The 14,975-nt window shown below is 52.0% G+C and overlaps 1 protein-coding gene across 1 annotated transcript; it reads left to right on the forward strand.

The window, feature by feature from the left end:
• The first annotated feature begins 1,099 nt into the window (after positions 1–1,099).
• LOC123120857 (receptor-like serine/threonine-protein kinase SD1-8) lies at positions 1,100–14,607 on the forward strand. Its single transcript, XM_044540841.1, has 10 exons — positions 1,100–2,000; positions 4,446–4,487; positions 9,395–9,463; positions 10,560–10,756; positions 10,849–11,056; positions 11,141–11,377; positions 11,463–11,579; positions 11,706–11,732; positions 12,322–12,329; positions 14,302–14,607. The coding sequence occupies exons 1-10, from the start codon at positions 1,100–1,102 to the stop codon at positions 14,605–14,607; spliced, it is 2,112 nt and encodes a 703-aa protein (XP_044396776.1).
• The last annotated feature ends 368 nt before the right edge of the window (positions 14,608–14,975 follow it).

Genomic DNA, 14,975 nt, shown 5'->3' on the forward strand with positions numbered 1-14,975 from the left:
AAAAATAGAATAATTAGCAAACCAGAACGAAATGTTTTATTGGATCCATTTCTAACCCTCCAAATATTCCAACATCCCATGATCATGACAGATTGAACTTAATATTTGCATTTAGATCTGACCAATGAAATGTGGAGGTCAACGGATCCTAGACACACAAACTGGGCCTCTGACAACTCAATCCAACCAAAAATGAGGAGGTCAACGGATGATTGAAGAACAGCAAGCCATGCATGTTCCTCTTCTTCCAATGAAAATGGTTTGCCTTTAAAATGAAAATACAAAAATCTTCAACTCCGAAACGAAACAGCTCAATCCTACCAAGAATGAGGAGGTGGTAAACGGATGATTCAAGGGCAGCATGCCATGTCCTGTTCTTCCATACTAAAATGGTTTACTTTTAGGACGAAAATATAAATCATTAACTTCGAAACCAGCCTTATATATTTTCAAAGTGCTTGCTTCATTAAAATCTTTTGACCCCGTACTCGATCCTACGGCTATGCGAATAGCCAGTGCGGCCAATTCATTAAGAAACCATCAAACGCTTTCGTACCAATTGCTGCTTCTGGAGGCACGTAGTACTACTGATTAGCACTTTAAGTAAGAGCATGTTAACATCAATTTCCAAGTACAAGTGCAGCTCCCGTACTGCAACTCTTTTGGCAGGACAGGTCAATGGATTTGGCAGCTCTCATCCGTTACACCACGGTTCCTGCCGCTGTGTGCGTCCGACGACCGGCTTGTCCCGGGCAAGCCGCTCCGCGCTGGGACCACCATCGTCTCCGACGGTGGTGACTTCGCCTTGGGATTCTTCACCACGTCCAATTCTACGTCATATCTCGGCATATGGTACAACGGCATCTCAGAGCTAACCGCGGTATGGGTCGCGAACCGTGAAACCCTGGTCAACAACAATACCTTCTCCCGGCCGACCCTCTCCCTCACCAACACCTCAAATCTTGTTCTGTCCAATGGCAATGGCACCGGCCGTGTCATTTGGACGACGAACAACATTGCTACTGCGCCGGGCTCATCTCCCTCGACAGCCGTGCTGTTGAACACCGGCAACCTCGTCCTCCGCTCACCAAATGGCACCATGTTGTGGCAGAGCTTCGACCACCCAACTGACACGTTCCTCCCCGGCATGAAGATCGGGCTCAGATACAAAACGCGAACCGGGGATCGCCTGGTGTCCTGGAAGGGCCCCAACGACCCCTCTCCAGGGCGTTTCTCCTACGGCGGTGACCCGGCTACGTTCCTCCAGATATTCATCTGGGATGGAGCACGACCTGTGTACCGCAACATCCCATGGACAGGGTTCCGGGTGAAGAGCGAACACAAGTACCAGCAGGCGGATCCAAACGCTAGCGCCATCATCGCCTACATGGCTGTCGTCAATACCGACGAGGAGATCTACGTGACCTACAGCCTCTCCCACGGTGCTGCACGTACCAGGTATGTACTGACCTACTCCGGCGAGTACCGACTCGAGAGTTGGAGCAGCAGGTTGTTGAAGTGGACTGTCCTCGCCAAGTGGCCACCCACCGACTGCACCCGCTACGGCTACTGTGGCTCGTATGGGTACTGCGACGCTACGGCGGCGCCCGTACCGACGTGTAAGTGCCTCGACGGCTTCGAGCCGACGAGCAGGGAGGAATGGGACGGTGGCAGGTTCTCAAAGGGGTGCCGACGAACGGTGCCATTACGCGGGTGCGGCGACGGCTTCATCACCATGCCATTGATGAAGTCGCCGGACAGGTTCACGTTTATCAGCGGGAACGAGAGCACATTGGAGGAGTGTGCAGCGGAGTGCGGCCGTAATTGCTCCGGTGTGGCATACGCGTTCGCCAACTTGGGCAGCGCTAGGTCAGGAGGAGACATGACGAGGTGCTTGGTGTGGGCCGGGGAGTTGGTTGACGGTGGGAAGATAGGTGAAGTGCCTGGTGGGAACACGCTCTACCTTCGCCTCGCAGGCCTGGAAGCACTACATGGACCAGGTGGAACAAAATCTTCCCTTCTTACAACTAATTTGTCTTCACTAACGGAATTCCATCATTCATTTTCCTTTTTAATTTTTTTCGCGAATACGCAAAAACTTTGCGTATCATTGCATTGATAGGGGGAAAGAGTGGTAGCAAATACAGGGGTAGCGTCGCAAGCACGTACACCTAGGGCGTGAGCGAGAGCTACAAGGGCGCATACATAGAGAAGGGGGAGACACCCCCCCCCCCCCCAGAGAGGTACTACGTAGGTGGGAGCATATTGCTGAGCCCCTTGGCTCCGGCGGCGGCCCAGCTGCGGGCGTCCTCCTTGATGTCGTTGACTATGAGCGGAATGGAGGGAGAGGCTCCAATGAAGACGCATGCGTTTCGTGCCTTCCAGATGCGCCATGCGGTGAGGATGATGAGCGTGGCAAGGCTGCGGCGAAGGGCGGTCGGGGCGTCCTGCACGGACTGGGAGAACCAGTCGCGAAGCATAACCCGGGGCTAGGGAGCGGCATGTCGGTGATTCGCAGCCAGGAGAGGACCTCATGCCAGGTTTGCCTGGAGAAGACGCAGCCCGCAAGTAAGTGCGTCATGGTCTCGGGCTCCTTGTCGTAGAGGAGGCAGAGCGGGGCGTGCGTGAGGCCACGTCGAGCGAGGCGGTCGGCGGTCTAGCAGCGCCCTTGAAAGGCGAGCCAAAGGAAGACCTTGATGCGGAGAGGTGCCCAAGACTTCCAGGTGAGGCGCCAGTAAGGCTCGATCATAGAGCCGGCGAAGAGGGCTTTGTAACAGGACTTGGCGGAGTACACGCCGTTCGTGGTCCAGCGCCAGGTGAGGACGTCCGACTCGTCGGAGAGGGTGACCTGCTGGAGCCGCGTCCAGAGGAGGACGTATTGCACCAGCGCCTCGGGGGAAAGGTGGCCGCGCACGTCCTGGACCCAAGCGCGAGAGGCCATGCCCGCGGCAACGGTGCGAGCCTTACGGAGGCGGCGGGGGACGAGGGCGTGGAGGAGCGGGACCAGCTCGGCGATGGAAAGCCCGTCGATCCAGTGGTCATCCCAGAAGAGGCAGGAGTCGCCGTCATCTGCCAAGATGTGGAGGCGCGAAAGATGGCCTGAACAGCCCGGTTGCATGGGATGTGAAGGTGCTGCCAGGGGCGGGAGGGGTCCGTCTTGCGCAGCCAGAGCCAGCGGGCTTGCAAGGCGTGGGCGGAACGCTGCAGGTCGGGGATGCCAAGGCCGCCGTAGGCCAGGGGCGGTAGACCTTGGCCCAGCTGACGAGGCAGTGGCCTCCATTAGTGGTCTTGCGTCCTTGCCAGAGGAAAGTGCGGAGGAGACGATTCACTTGACGAAGGATGGAAGAGTGCAGCGACATAGCGATCAGAATGTGGGTGGGCATCGCGCAGAACACATGTCGGATGAGGGCCAACCGCTCGCCGCGGGATAGCATAGACGCCCACCATGGGGAGAGCTTCTTCTCCAGCCTCTCGACGAAGGGTTGGAGGGAGGAGGCGGTGATCTTGCGAATGGAGAGTGGGAGGCCGAGGTACTTGGCGGGGAACTCGCCGATCGGGCACGGGAAGTGGTTGGAGATGGAGTCCCGGAGCTCGGGGGGCATTGGATGGGCATGGTCGTGCATTTGTCGAGGTTGGTGTGAAGGCCCGAGGCGGTGCCGAACAGCCTGAGAATGTGGCGCACCGCGGAAAGGTCGCGCGCGTCGGGGTGGCAGAAAAGCACGACGTCGTCCGCGTAGAGGGAGAGGCTGGAGGCCATGTGACGATCAGTGAGCCGTTGCAGGAGGCCCAGGGAGGTAGCACGCTGGAAGAGGTGGTTGAGGACGTCAATGACGATCACGAAGAGCATGGGGGACACGGGGTCGCCCTGGCGAAGCCCCTTGCAATGACGGATCGGTAGTCCTGGGAGCCCGTTGATGAGCACCTTGGTGCTAGCCGTGGAGACGAGGATGGAGATCCAGTTGCGCCATCGAGGCCCAAACCCCAAGTGCTGCAGAACCTCGAGGAGGAAGGGCCAGGAGACAGTCAAAAGCACGCGCGATGTCCAGCTTGAGAAGAACACGCGGCAGACGAAGAGTGTGGAGCTGCCTGGCAGTCTGTTGGACGAGCATGAAGTTGTCGTGGATGCTTCGGCCGGTGATGAAGGCGCTCTGGTTGGTGGAGATAAGCTCGCCAAGACGCGGCGCGAGCCGGAGGGAGAGCACCTTGGCAAACAGCTTGGCGAACAGGTGGATGAGGCTGATCGGCCTATACTCGGAGAGGGACGAGGCTTCTGGGTGCTTGGGGAGGAGGGTGAGCAGGGCTTCGTTCAGCTTGTAAAAACCGCGGTCGTTGAGGTTATAGAGCTTGCCAAAGGCCTCGACGAAGTCGTAGCGGATGATGTCCCACGCGGCGATGAGGAATTCAACCGTGAAGCCGTCGGGCCCGGGTGCTTTGCCACGGGGGAGCTGGCGGACGGCAGACCAGATCTCGTCGGCCGAGAAGGGCTGGTCAAGCGCGGAGAGGTCGAAGAATCTGTCATCGATCGCATCGAGGGCGATGGTATGCTCTCGGTGGTCGGCCGTGCCGAGCAGGCCTGAGAAGTGGGAGAAAGCGGCCTCGGCCATGGCCACGGGGTCGGAAATAGTGTTGTCGCCCACACGGAGCTCGTGGATGCGGTTCCGCTGTTTGCGGTGGGCGGCGCACAGGCGAAGGAAGGCGATGTCGGTGTCTCCGGCACGCAGCCAAGAAAGGCGGACCCGTTGGCGAGCAATGGATCGATCCAAGGAGGCGAGCCCCAGGTAAGTTCTCTTCAGCTGGTGGCGAAGCCAGGATTCCGCCGGCGAGAGGGGCCGGAAATCTTGAGCCGCATCAAGGCGACCGATGAGCTCACGGGAGATGGAAAGCTGGAGCGGGACGTGGCCGATCCTCCGAGCGCTCCAGCTCTGCAGTCGACGCGCAGTGCACTTGAGGCTGGCGAAGATGCGGTGAAACGGGTCTGTATCACGCGCCGGCTCCTGCCAGGCGGCGGCGACCGTCTGGTGAAAGCCCTCGAGCTTGGGCCAAAACCTCTCGAAGTGGAAACGCTTGTGGCCAGGGAGGGGAGAGGAACAGTCGACGAGCAACGGCGCATGATCCGAGGCAGCTGATGACAGGCAGCGTAGGAGACAGTGGGGGTGGGCCACCTCCCAGCTCGGTGAGCAGAGGACGCGGTTGATGCGCACGACGTGGGGGGGGTCGCGCTCGCTAGACCAGGTGTAGCGCCTGCCATGAAGGTACAGCTCGCGAATCTAAGTGTCGGCCATGAAGCGGCGAAAGCGTCGCATGGAACTGGTTAAGCATGTCATTGTTCTTGTCGGTCGCAGAGGCAATCATGTTGAAATCGCCGCCGATGATGCAGGGGCCAATCCGTGTGGCGCGGAAGTCGGAGAGGTCAGCGAGGAGGGAGGCTTTGCCCGCCTCGTCTTGGGGGCCGTAGACGCCCGTGATCCACCAATGGGAGTCGAAGCCTGGAGTGGTGGCACAGGCCGCGACAAAGTGGGCCCCGATGAAGGGGTTGGTAAGGGAGATCTCGGAGGGGCGCCATGCGAGGATGATGCCACCACGCGTGCCGTCGGCGGGAAGGTGGTAGAAGCTGGAGAACTCGTTCCCAAGGGAGTCGGCAACCAAGTAGGGGGATGTAGGGTAACGCGACAGAAAACAAAAAATTTCCAACCTACGCACCAGCCCAGGACCACTATGGAGACTGCATACATGGTTTGATCTTTTTCGTTACCGACTCGTAGCGCGGCGGGAAGTAGAGTCGATGACGATCGGCGGTGCAGATTCCCGCAGCTAGGATTTACAACCTCCCAACCGCGAGGATGTATACCCTCATCTGCTCCTCAGACAGTCCTCCGGAAGGCGGTCGAACAGCCCCCCCCCCCCCCGACGGTGTCGCGGACAGCCCTTCGGGAGGACCTTCGGAACTCGAACGGTCACTCGGACAGCCCTTCGGGAGGACCTTCGAAACTCGGACGGTCACACGGACAGCCCTTCGGGAGGCACTCACGAACTAAGACCGAAACTACGATCTCTCTACAGAGTTGCACACATACGGTGTCATCTATCCGGCAGGGCTTCGCCGTCCAGAACTAGTTCCCACTGGAACCCAGAAAGCCTTTCGGCTCTACGAAACTATTTCGCTGGGAGGGAGAGAGAAGCCAGATCATGCATGGCACTTGTATGTGAGAAGGGATGAGTGTGGAGGGCTGCCCCTCCACCTCTATTTATAGGAAATCCCAAGGGGTAGGGTAGTTTCACACAAAAACCCAAAATGCACATGAATGAAGTCCTTCCACAAGGACCTAGGAGTGAAACCAATGAACAAGACGGTCCCCAAGGGGGGATACCCCATGTGGCCGGCCACACCCCCATGAGGGGCCCAAAAAATGGCTCCTATCCATCCATGTCATCCCCAAGATCTTTTGGAGCAAAGCCCCAAAAGGTGGCTTTCCATAAAGTAACCACAAAGCTGATTTTCACTATTCACGACGACATTTTTCAGCGTCTGATCGAACTAAAAATATTTATGTGGGCTAAGAACATTTCCAGTACCCACTAAAATGATTTTCAATGCGTTCCGAAACAATTACGGTTTTAGTGATTTTCATCTGCGAAACGCATCTGAAGTGGCTCCGGCAGCTCCGGAACATTTCCGGTTTTTATCTCAGAAAATTCTAAAAAGCTTCCAGAATGATTCTGGCATCCTCCAAGAATTATCAGGCATGTGCCGAAACCAATTTGACTTAATGGTGTATCCCGAAACAACTTTTCGGTATCATCGAAACTTATCCGATGACCTCTCTCTGCGGTACGATTCCGCTGTCCGAAACTTTTCGGTGTCCAAAACTTTTTCGGTGATTTTCTCTCAGACTCCCTGTCTAGTATTCAGCAGATAGATGACCCTTAAGCGTGTGACCCTATAGGTTCGGTGAAGTATAGACATGACCCGGAACCCCTTCCGATCAATGATCAACATCGGAGCCGTGGACACCCATATTGACCCCTATACCCACACGAATAAATATTCGAGCGAACCTCCAGTTGCCGTGTGCTATTCCTGTTGCTTTGCGATATGTTACAAATACCCGAGGTGAGACATGTTGGCATTCCCGTGGATCAACAACTTGTCCACTATGCTAGTTACCTCATTACCGGTTTTGTTCTCTTTTCTCGTTTCCGTGTTCCGGCATCCCAGTGATCAAATCACACTGTGTCTGGCCAGACGATAATGGATACCGTAATACCGAGAGGGCCCGAGAATATCTCTCCATCGTCGGAGGAGCAAATCCCAATCTTGAGCTATCAAGTTACTTAACATACTTTCCCATGAACCCGTAAGCCGCCGTAATAGCCATCCAGTTATGGATGATGTTTAACAAACCCCAAAGTTCATGAAGCAAGCATGAAGAAACTCGATACTCTCATGGTCTAAGGAATTATGCAAACATTAACTATCTCTGTGTTATAAACCATTAACTTGTGACGAATGAATCTCTTAGCATAACATCAATCCGGGTCGATTCAACACAAATATTCTCTTAACATTGTGCCCTCAAAACTGCTGGCATAGACATACCCATGATCAGGAAAACAGAACTATGATGCAACACTTGAGCTAGTCTTAGAGGCCAGACTAGGAATACTTCTTACCGTTTATTATTCCACACGTGCATATGAGTCTTCCTCCGACCCTCGTGGATATTGCAGACTCGAGAATCATTGCAGTTATAGCATGGAACATAAACATAATTATGAACTCGGAGATAAATAATATCATTTATTATTGCCTTTAGGGCATATCTCCTACAGGGGAAACATCAGAGAGCTTAGTTTCTTGCAAACAGACCACAGAGGGGCGAGCGGTGCAAATGACCGAACGGATGGCGCTACGCTTCGCCGAGCAGTTGAGGCCGCGCGTGTTCCAGAAAATAATACGGGGACTACAATCCATGAAAACCAAGCAAGACGTAGTACAAGCGGCGCGTCTAGACTAGGCGGCGATGAGCCGGCTAGGCGAGGCGGCCCGCGTCGCGGACCCGAGGGAGAAGCTAGAGGGCACGTTCCATCCGTAGAAATCGGCGAGCGCCTGCACAGTCTGGGCCGCTAGCGGCTCCTCAAAAAGCCTGGAGTATTTGGCCAGAATCTCCGCGGAAAGTGGTTCGTCATCGTTAAGAAGGCCGAGGCGGCGGAGGAGGACACGCCGTGCCTTGGACTCGTAATCGAGGCCTCTGTCGGAACGCGTGAGCCGATGGCTACGCCGGGGGTGAAGTTTGGCGGCACCACGTTCCGGCGGCGTGGGGTGGGGGCGGGCAGGAGAGGAGCGGTGGGCGCCTGTACCAGGGACGAGAACCCGGCCAGGGCAGCCGAAGGGTCACTGCATGGTGCGGCCGCATCGCGGGGCACCAGGGGTGGGCGCGATTGGGCGAGAAGGGGGTGGCCCCACATGACACGAAGACGATGGCACGCTCATCGAGCGGGGCCTCAGGGGGCGTCGGGATCGGAGCGCCAGCGGTAACCGGGGTTGGTGCGCCAGCAGCAGGGGACTGGACGTGCGGGGGCGGGGCCACCTCGGGAGCCGCGGGGTGGGGTGCGCTGCAGTTGTCGGTTGGGCGGGCAGGGGATCCCAGGAGAATATCCCCGGAAGGGTCTGGAGCGTCATGGTTGGCGCTAGCAGGCGCAGCACACAGGAGCAGGGGCCCATGCGGGGGCGAGTGCAGCAGAAGGCGGGGCGGGGAAGCAGGTGGAGAGAGGCGCGCGGGAGTTTGAATTAAAGCCGAAAACTAGGGGGGCCCTGCTGGCGTCGACGGGCGCAGGCGGGTTGACGCGATGACGAGCTGTCTGTTGGCGCGTTGCGGCCGCCGAGCCCGCGGGAGGGTGGGCCCCGAGGATTCCTTGCCAGACGCGCGCCGGGGGAGGGGCGCCTCGCCGCCGGCGGGAGCCACCGCGCGAGGAGGGGCCGCGGCCGGTGCCACCAGCAGGACTCCCGGAACGGCGCGGGAAACTGTGATGCTGCGGCCAGGGGTCTGGGAGGGGCCTTGAGGCGTCGTCGGCGCCGGCGCTGTCGTCGCCGGCAGGAGCGGAAGGCGGTGAGGGGTGACGAAAATCCGTGCAGTGGGTGACGAAAATCCGAACGGGATGGCGAAACGTGTGAAGCGCGAGCCGCTCGGCGCGGTCGGGGTCGGCGTCGGGGAGCACCGCGTCCGGCTCGGGGAGGAAGAGGTCGGCCTCGCGGGGGATGGTGTCGGGGTTGGGCGCCCAAGCGAAGAGGCGGAACGCAGACATGTCCGCCCCAGAGCGCGTATGTATGTATGTATGTATGTATGTATGTATGTATGTATTTCTTCCATAGGTCACGAAAGGAGCAATGCAGCAGTGATTGCATTAGGAACAAGTGTTGTTATTCTACTCACGTGCATTTTCGTGGTATGGTTAAAGTTCAAAGGTACACCTAGTGTTTTTCTTGTGTGAGAAAGTCCATCTGACTGCTTAAGGTTCGGGTTCGTCTGCTACTATTATGTATCCTTATAGGTGGCAAAATCTTCGAACCCCTAATAAATAAGTAAAACTATAACAAATCTTGTTTCTGCTAATTCCCATGCAAGGGAAATGCCAACTCTACATATGCTCCACATCGATGGGGTCTGAAAAACCCAAGTGATGGTTGATCATGATTCTATGGGCTATGTATATATGTATCCGTGAGGGGTAGGCAGTGCTTTTACCAACATGTGGATCTCATTTTGTCAATATATCAATAATCTTCGTCAATATCATTAAATTTGTTGTTTTTCCATTGTTCCTAAACTGCCACTTATAAGTTTGGTGACTAATAAGGGGGTAATACATGAGAGTCAACTTCAGGATCAAATACTATGTTGCACGGATACTTGGATACGTATCGGATACGCGATACGGGGATACGCCCGATGGGACAATTTTCCAAAAACATGGATATATGGATACATTTATATATATATATATATATATATATATATATATATATATATATATAATATATATATATTAATTATTAAAAATATGAAAAAAATAAAGGAGCTTCTAGGTCAAAGCATGCCGCAATACGATTACTTCTTTCTTTTCTTGCACTTAGTCCACTTCCATTAATTGGCAGTGGGATTTGCCTAGGTTTGCTATTTCAATCAGTGCATCGACTCTCTCTTGCTCACCTTTCAATTGAACAAAAACATTGACAGACATGTTTTGACATGAACTCACGCCCATGTTGGGAATCTTTAAAAGGTGCGCCTTTACTATTGAGAAGATTTCACGTCAAACGAGGGGTTTCAGGTATCCAAAACGTATCGCAGAAGTATCCTAGGAGTATCAAACATTATTTCTTTATTTAAAAATCAAAATATCAAGCGATACTTATCGGATATGCATCGGGCCGTATCGGGGCAGTATCCAACTGGATACGTGCACTTTCTGAAGTATCGCGCAACGTAGGTCAAATATAACAATTTTCATGTTTTTCTCATATAGTCATCAGAAGAAATGATCATAGCTTTTTCGAGCAGGCAAGAAAACAAAGCTGAGAAAGGACAACAACAAGATAACATTTGATGATATGAGTACCTCTTATGAACTTGAGGACGGAAACCCTCCCCATGATCATGAATTAGCATTTGTGAGACTTGAGGAAATAGCCCAAGCAACAGACAATTTCTCCGAAACATGTTTGATTGGACAGGGAGGCTTTGGAAAAGTTTATAAGGTAACTCATTCACTAGTTTCCTATAATTTATATTAAAACCATTAAACTTTAGTTCTTCATGTGAGAAACTGTTTTTCCATAAAATATTATAGGGATTCTTAGGTGGTAAGGAAATTGCTGTAAAAAGGCTAAGTATGGATTCTCAACAAGGAACGGAAGAATTCAGGAATGAAGTAATTCTTATTGCCAGACTACAACATAGAAACTTGATTCGACTTCTTGGATATTATGGCGAGGGAGCTGAAAAGTTGCTGATTCATGAGTATCTACCCAATGGGAGCTTAGACGCTAACCTTTTTGGTACATAACATATTCTAGCAACAAAGCATAATTTCCTAAAACAATCTACACAATACTTTTACTTACATTTCCTTCTATTTACAGATGATTCAAGGAAAATGTTGTTGGATTGGGAAACACGGTTTAGTATAATCAAAGGGGTCGCAAGAGGATTGCTTTACCTCCACCAAGATTCAAGAATGACCATAATCCATAGAGATCTCAAAGCTGCAAATGTTTTACTATATGCAGAAATGAAACCCAAGATAGCGGATTTCGGTATGGCAAGGATCTTTTGCGATAACCAGCAAAATGCAAATACCCAACATGTTGTCGGAACATTGTGAGTATCCATCAGGGAGTTCCAATTAACGTCTGGATAAATTCAACTCACATTTTCTAACTGTTGTAATTGAATGATTAAACAATGGCTACATGGCTCCTGAGTATGCAATGGAAGGCATCTTTTCTGCCAAGTCCGATGTCTACAGCTTCGGCGTATTACTACTAGAGGTTGTAACTGGTATAAGGCGAAGCTTCAATAGTCAACCCATGGTGAAAGAACATGCGGTGCCCCCATGTTTGGTTTTGGTAATTGATGACAATCTCTATGGACTAATGGTTGCCTTGAGTTATATTTGAAGGATTTGTCCATAGGCATTTCTTGAAGTCCATGTGTTGGTTTCAAGGAGTTTATGTGGTGACCAAGGTGTTATTAAGGAATTATCCAAAGATTGGTCATGTGAGAGTAGAGCTTATTGCAAGCATGTCTTGAAGAAGAAGATTGTGTGATCATTCATGTTTACCTTCAAGACATCATCCAAACGAAGAGAGTTGGAAAGAGTCAAGGTTGATCAAGACTAAGTCAAGAGTGAATCAAGTTGATCAACACACAATCGATCCCATGGTGTGGTAAGCATTGTCAATTACGCTTTGTGTACTAACCCATGATCTTCGTGAGAGTTCTTTGCGGGGTTAGGTTGCGGTGTGCAAGTTCAAGTGAAGCATCATGAAGAGATCAAATGCTTGAAGCTTGCCGTCCATTGTGGCGACAATGGACTTGTGAAGATGTTGCGGTGTGCAAGTTCAAGTGAAGCATCATGAAGAGATCAAATGCTTGAAGCTTGCCGTCCATTGTGGTGACAATGGACTTGTGAAAATGTGCGGAAGAGTGGCTCACCCATAGTGGAGTATGGGGGAGCAATCAACTAGTCTTCATCGAGCCAACACAACCAAGAAAGGTGGTCCAACTTGAGGGAGTCAAGATCGTCATCATCTAGCTCAAGTGGACCATGTGCAAGGCAAAGGTTTGCTCTTGATAGGTTTTCTATTTTACCGGTCTCATGATGGTAGTTGGGAGACCGGGTTATAGGATCGATTGCCGTACTATCAAGGGGGCTCTCGATGAGTAGCTTGATCGTATCGTTCATAGAGAGCTCAAACCATTGCATCCTTGCATCATCTTTGTTGGTTCTTGTTTGGTTCTTCTCTTTGTGAGTTTTGGAGCTTTTGGTCATCTTGATGACAAGCTCGAGTTCATCGAAAACGGAGTTCACTCGCATCTTCTATGATGTTTTCGATGTTGGAGGTTATGCCGGTTCTTCTCGGTTGGAGGTTTCACTCCTCTATTTGTTGGCATACCTCCCCTGCCTCTTCTCGGTCACTGTTTTGATGCTACTCGTCTTTCTCAATCCAACAAGCTTGAGTTTGCTCAATTCGGAGCTCATATGCAGAAGTTATGGCAGTTTTGGTTTCCTAGCGGTAGTACCGCGGGCCGGAGCAGTAGTACCGCTTGGGTGCTACAAGCGGTAGTACCGCTCTAGAGCGGTAGTACTGCTGGTGGCCCCAGCCATAGTACCGCTACGGTCTCGTACTAGTACCGCCTCGATTCGAGGGGTCTTTTTCGTGTCGGGTTCTACGGTACTAACCGCGGCAGTGGGGGCCGTAGTACCGCTCTCTTGCGGTAGTACCGCGGTAGTACCGCTCTGGGCCCAGCGGCAGTACCGCGAGGGGGAGCGGTAGTACCGCTTATAGGGGCAAGCGGTAGTACCGCTCTCTGCGGGGCTGAAGTGGGGGTAACGGTTGGATTGTTCCCCCCATTATATAAGGAGGTCTTCTTCCCCAATGAACCTCATCTGTTGAGCTCGTGTTCTTCCCCCATTGTTGACCTTCTTCGAGCTTGCTAACTCTCAATCCCTCCATGGATTCTTGCTAGTTTTTGAGGGAAAAGAGAGAGGAGATCTAGATCCACATTTCCACCAATCACTTTCTCCTCTTTGTGAGGGGAACCCCTTGGATCTAGATCTTGGAGTTCTTGGTGTTCTCCTTCTTGTTCTTCTTTTCATTTTCCTCCCTAGAATTAGTTGCTTCGGTGGGATTTGAGAGAGAAGGACTTGGGCACTCCGTGTGCCCTTGCCATTGCATTTGGTGCATCGGTTTGAGTTCTCCACGGTGATACGTGGAAGTTACAAGTTGAGAAGCTTACCACTCTTGGGTGCTTGGTACCCTTGAGCTTGTTCCTCTTGGATGCTTGGGCGCCCTAGACGGTTGGTGGTGTTCGGAGCTCAATCATTGTGGTGTAAAGCTCCGGGCAAGCGTCGGGGTCTCCAATTAGGTTGTGGAGATCGCCCCGAGCAGTTTGACGGGTTCGGTGACCGCCCCCAAGGGTTGCCATTTGTACGGGTTCGGTGACCGCCCTCAAGGGTCCCTTAGTGGAATCACGGCATCTTGCATTGTGCGAGGGCGTGAGGAGATTACGGTGGCCCTAGTGGCTTCTTGGGGAGCATTGTGCCTCCACACCGCTCCAAACGGAGATTAGCATCCGCAAGGGTGTGAACTTCGGGATACATCGTCGTCTCCGCGTGCCTCGGTTATCTCTTACCCGAACCCTTTACTTATGCACTTTACTTTGTGATAGCCATATTGTTTCTTGTCATATATCTTGCTATCACTTAGTTGTTTATCTTGCTTAGCATAAGTTGTTGGTGCACATAGGTGAGCCTAGTTGTTGTAGGTTTTGTGCTTTTCAAATTAACCGCTAGATTTATTCCGCATTTGTTCAAGCCTAAACTGTAATTATTTTAAAGCGCCTATTCACCACCCCCCCTCTAGGCGACATCCACGATCTTTAATCCTTAACCTCATAGTCTATGTGTGTACATACATGACTCTTCTCAAGTTTCATTTTTTAAAAGTACTTCAAGGTTTCGAAACATTTTTTAGATTCACAACCAAGATGATAAATAATATTATCTTGATTGTTCCAGTCATGGAATATGTGGAAGGAAGGGAAGACAGAGGCACTGTCAGACTCATCTATCATGGATACTTGTTCACCTGATGAAGTTTCGCTTTGCATCCATGTAGCCCTCTTGTGTGTACAAGAGAACCCAGATGACGATAGGCCATTGATGTCATCCGTTGTGTTCGTTCTAGAGAACGGAAGCACCACACTTTCGAACCCAAACCAACCCACCAACTTTGTTGGACGCAATATTGAAATGGAGCGCATAAGAGATGATATTCAGCACTCTATGAACAGTTTTACTCTTACCGAGATACAGGGACGGTGAAATAATAATATAGCTTTTGATGTATCGGGCAATGTTGAATTATTTGTTAGAATGAAATGGAGTGCATAAGACAATATTCAACACTCTATGAACAATTTTACTCTTACTGAGATGAGCTGTTCTAACATGCGGAAAAGCAATTTGGCTCCCGGGGTCCAGGTGCTCTCTGACTCTAACTCTGGACCACCAACTCTCCTCGTGATGTGCACTAGCTCTCGTATTCAGCGACGTATTCACGATGGGCAATCGTTTTTGGAAGAGTGTCAGGGTGCACCACTGGTCCACATTTAATGGTGCATGCTCGTTTCCTCGTCGTTCATTCAGACGGACGAAGCGACGACGTCCGCTTCGAACACTGCCTCTCAGGT

Source organism: Triticum aestivum, chromosome 5D, assembly GCF_018294505.1.
Source record: "Triticum aestivum cultivar Chinese Spring chromosome 5D, IWGSC CS RefSeq v2.1, whole genome shotgun sequence".
NCBI lineage: Eukaryota > Viridiplantae > Streptophyta > Magnoliopsida > Poales > Poaceae > Triticum > Triticum aestivum.

What these genes read in the sequence shown, in the direction of transcription:
- LOC123120857 (XM_044540841.1), top strand. Translation starts at nt 1,100, where the DNA reads ATGTTGTGGCAGAGCTTCGACCACCCAACTGACACGTTCCTCCCCGGC. An exon ending in TCGTCGGCCGAGAAGGGCTG is followed by an intron (nt 4,488 to 9,394) that starts GTCAAGCGCGGA and finishes GCAATGCAGCAG; the next exon opens with TGATTGCATTAGGAACAAGT. An exon ending in GCTTTGGAAAAGTTTATAAG is followed by an intron (nt 10,757 to 10,848) that starts GTAACTCATTCA and finishes AAAATATTATAG; the next exon opens with GGATTCTTAGGTGGTAAGGA.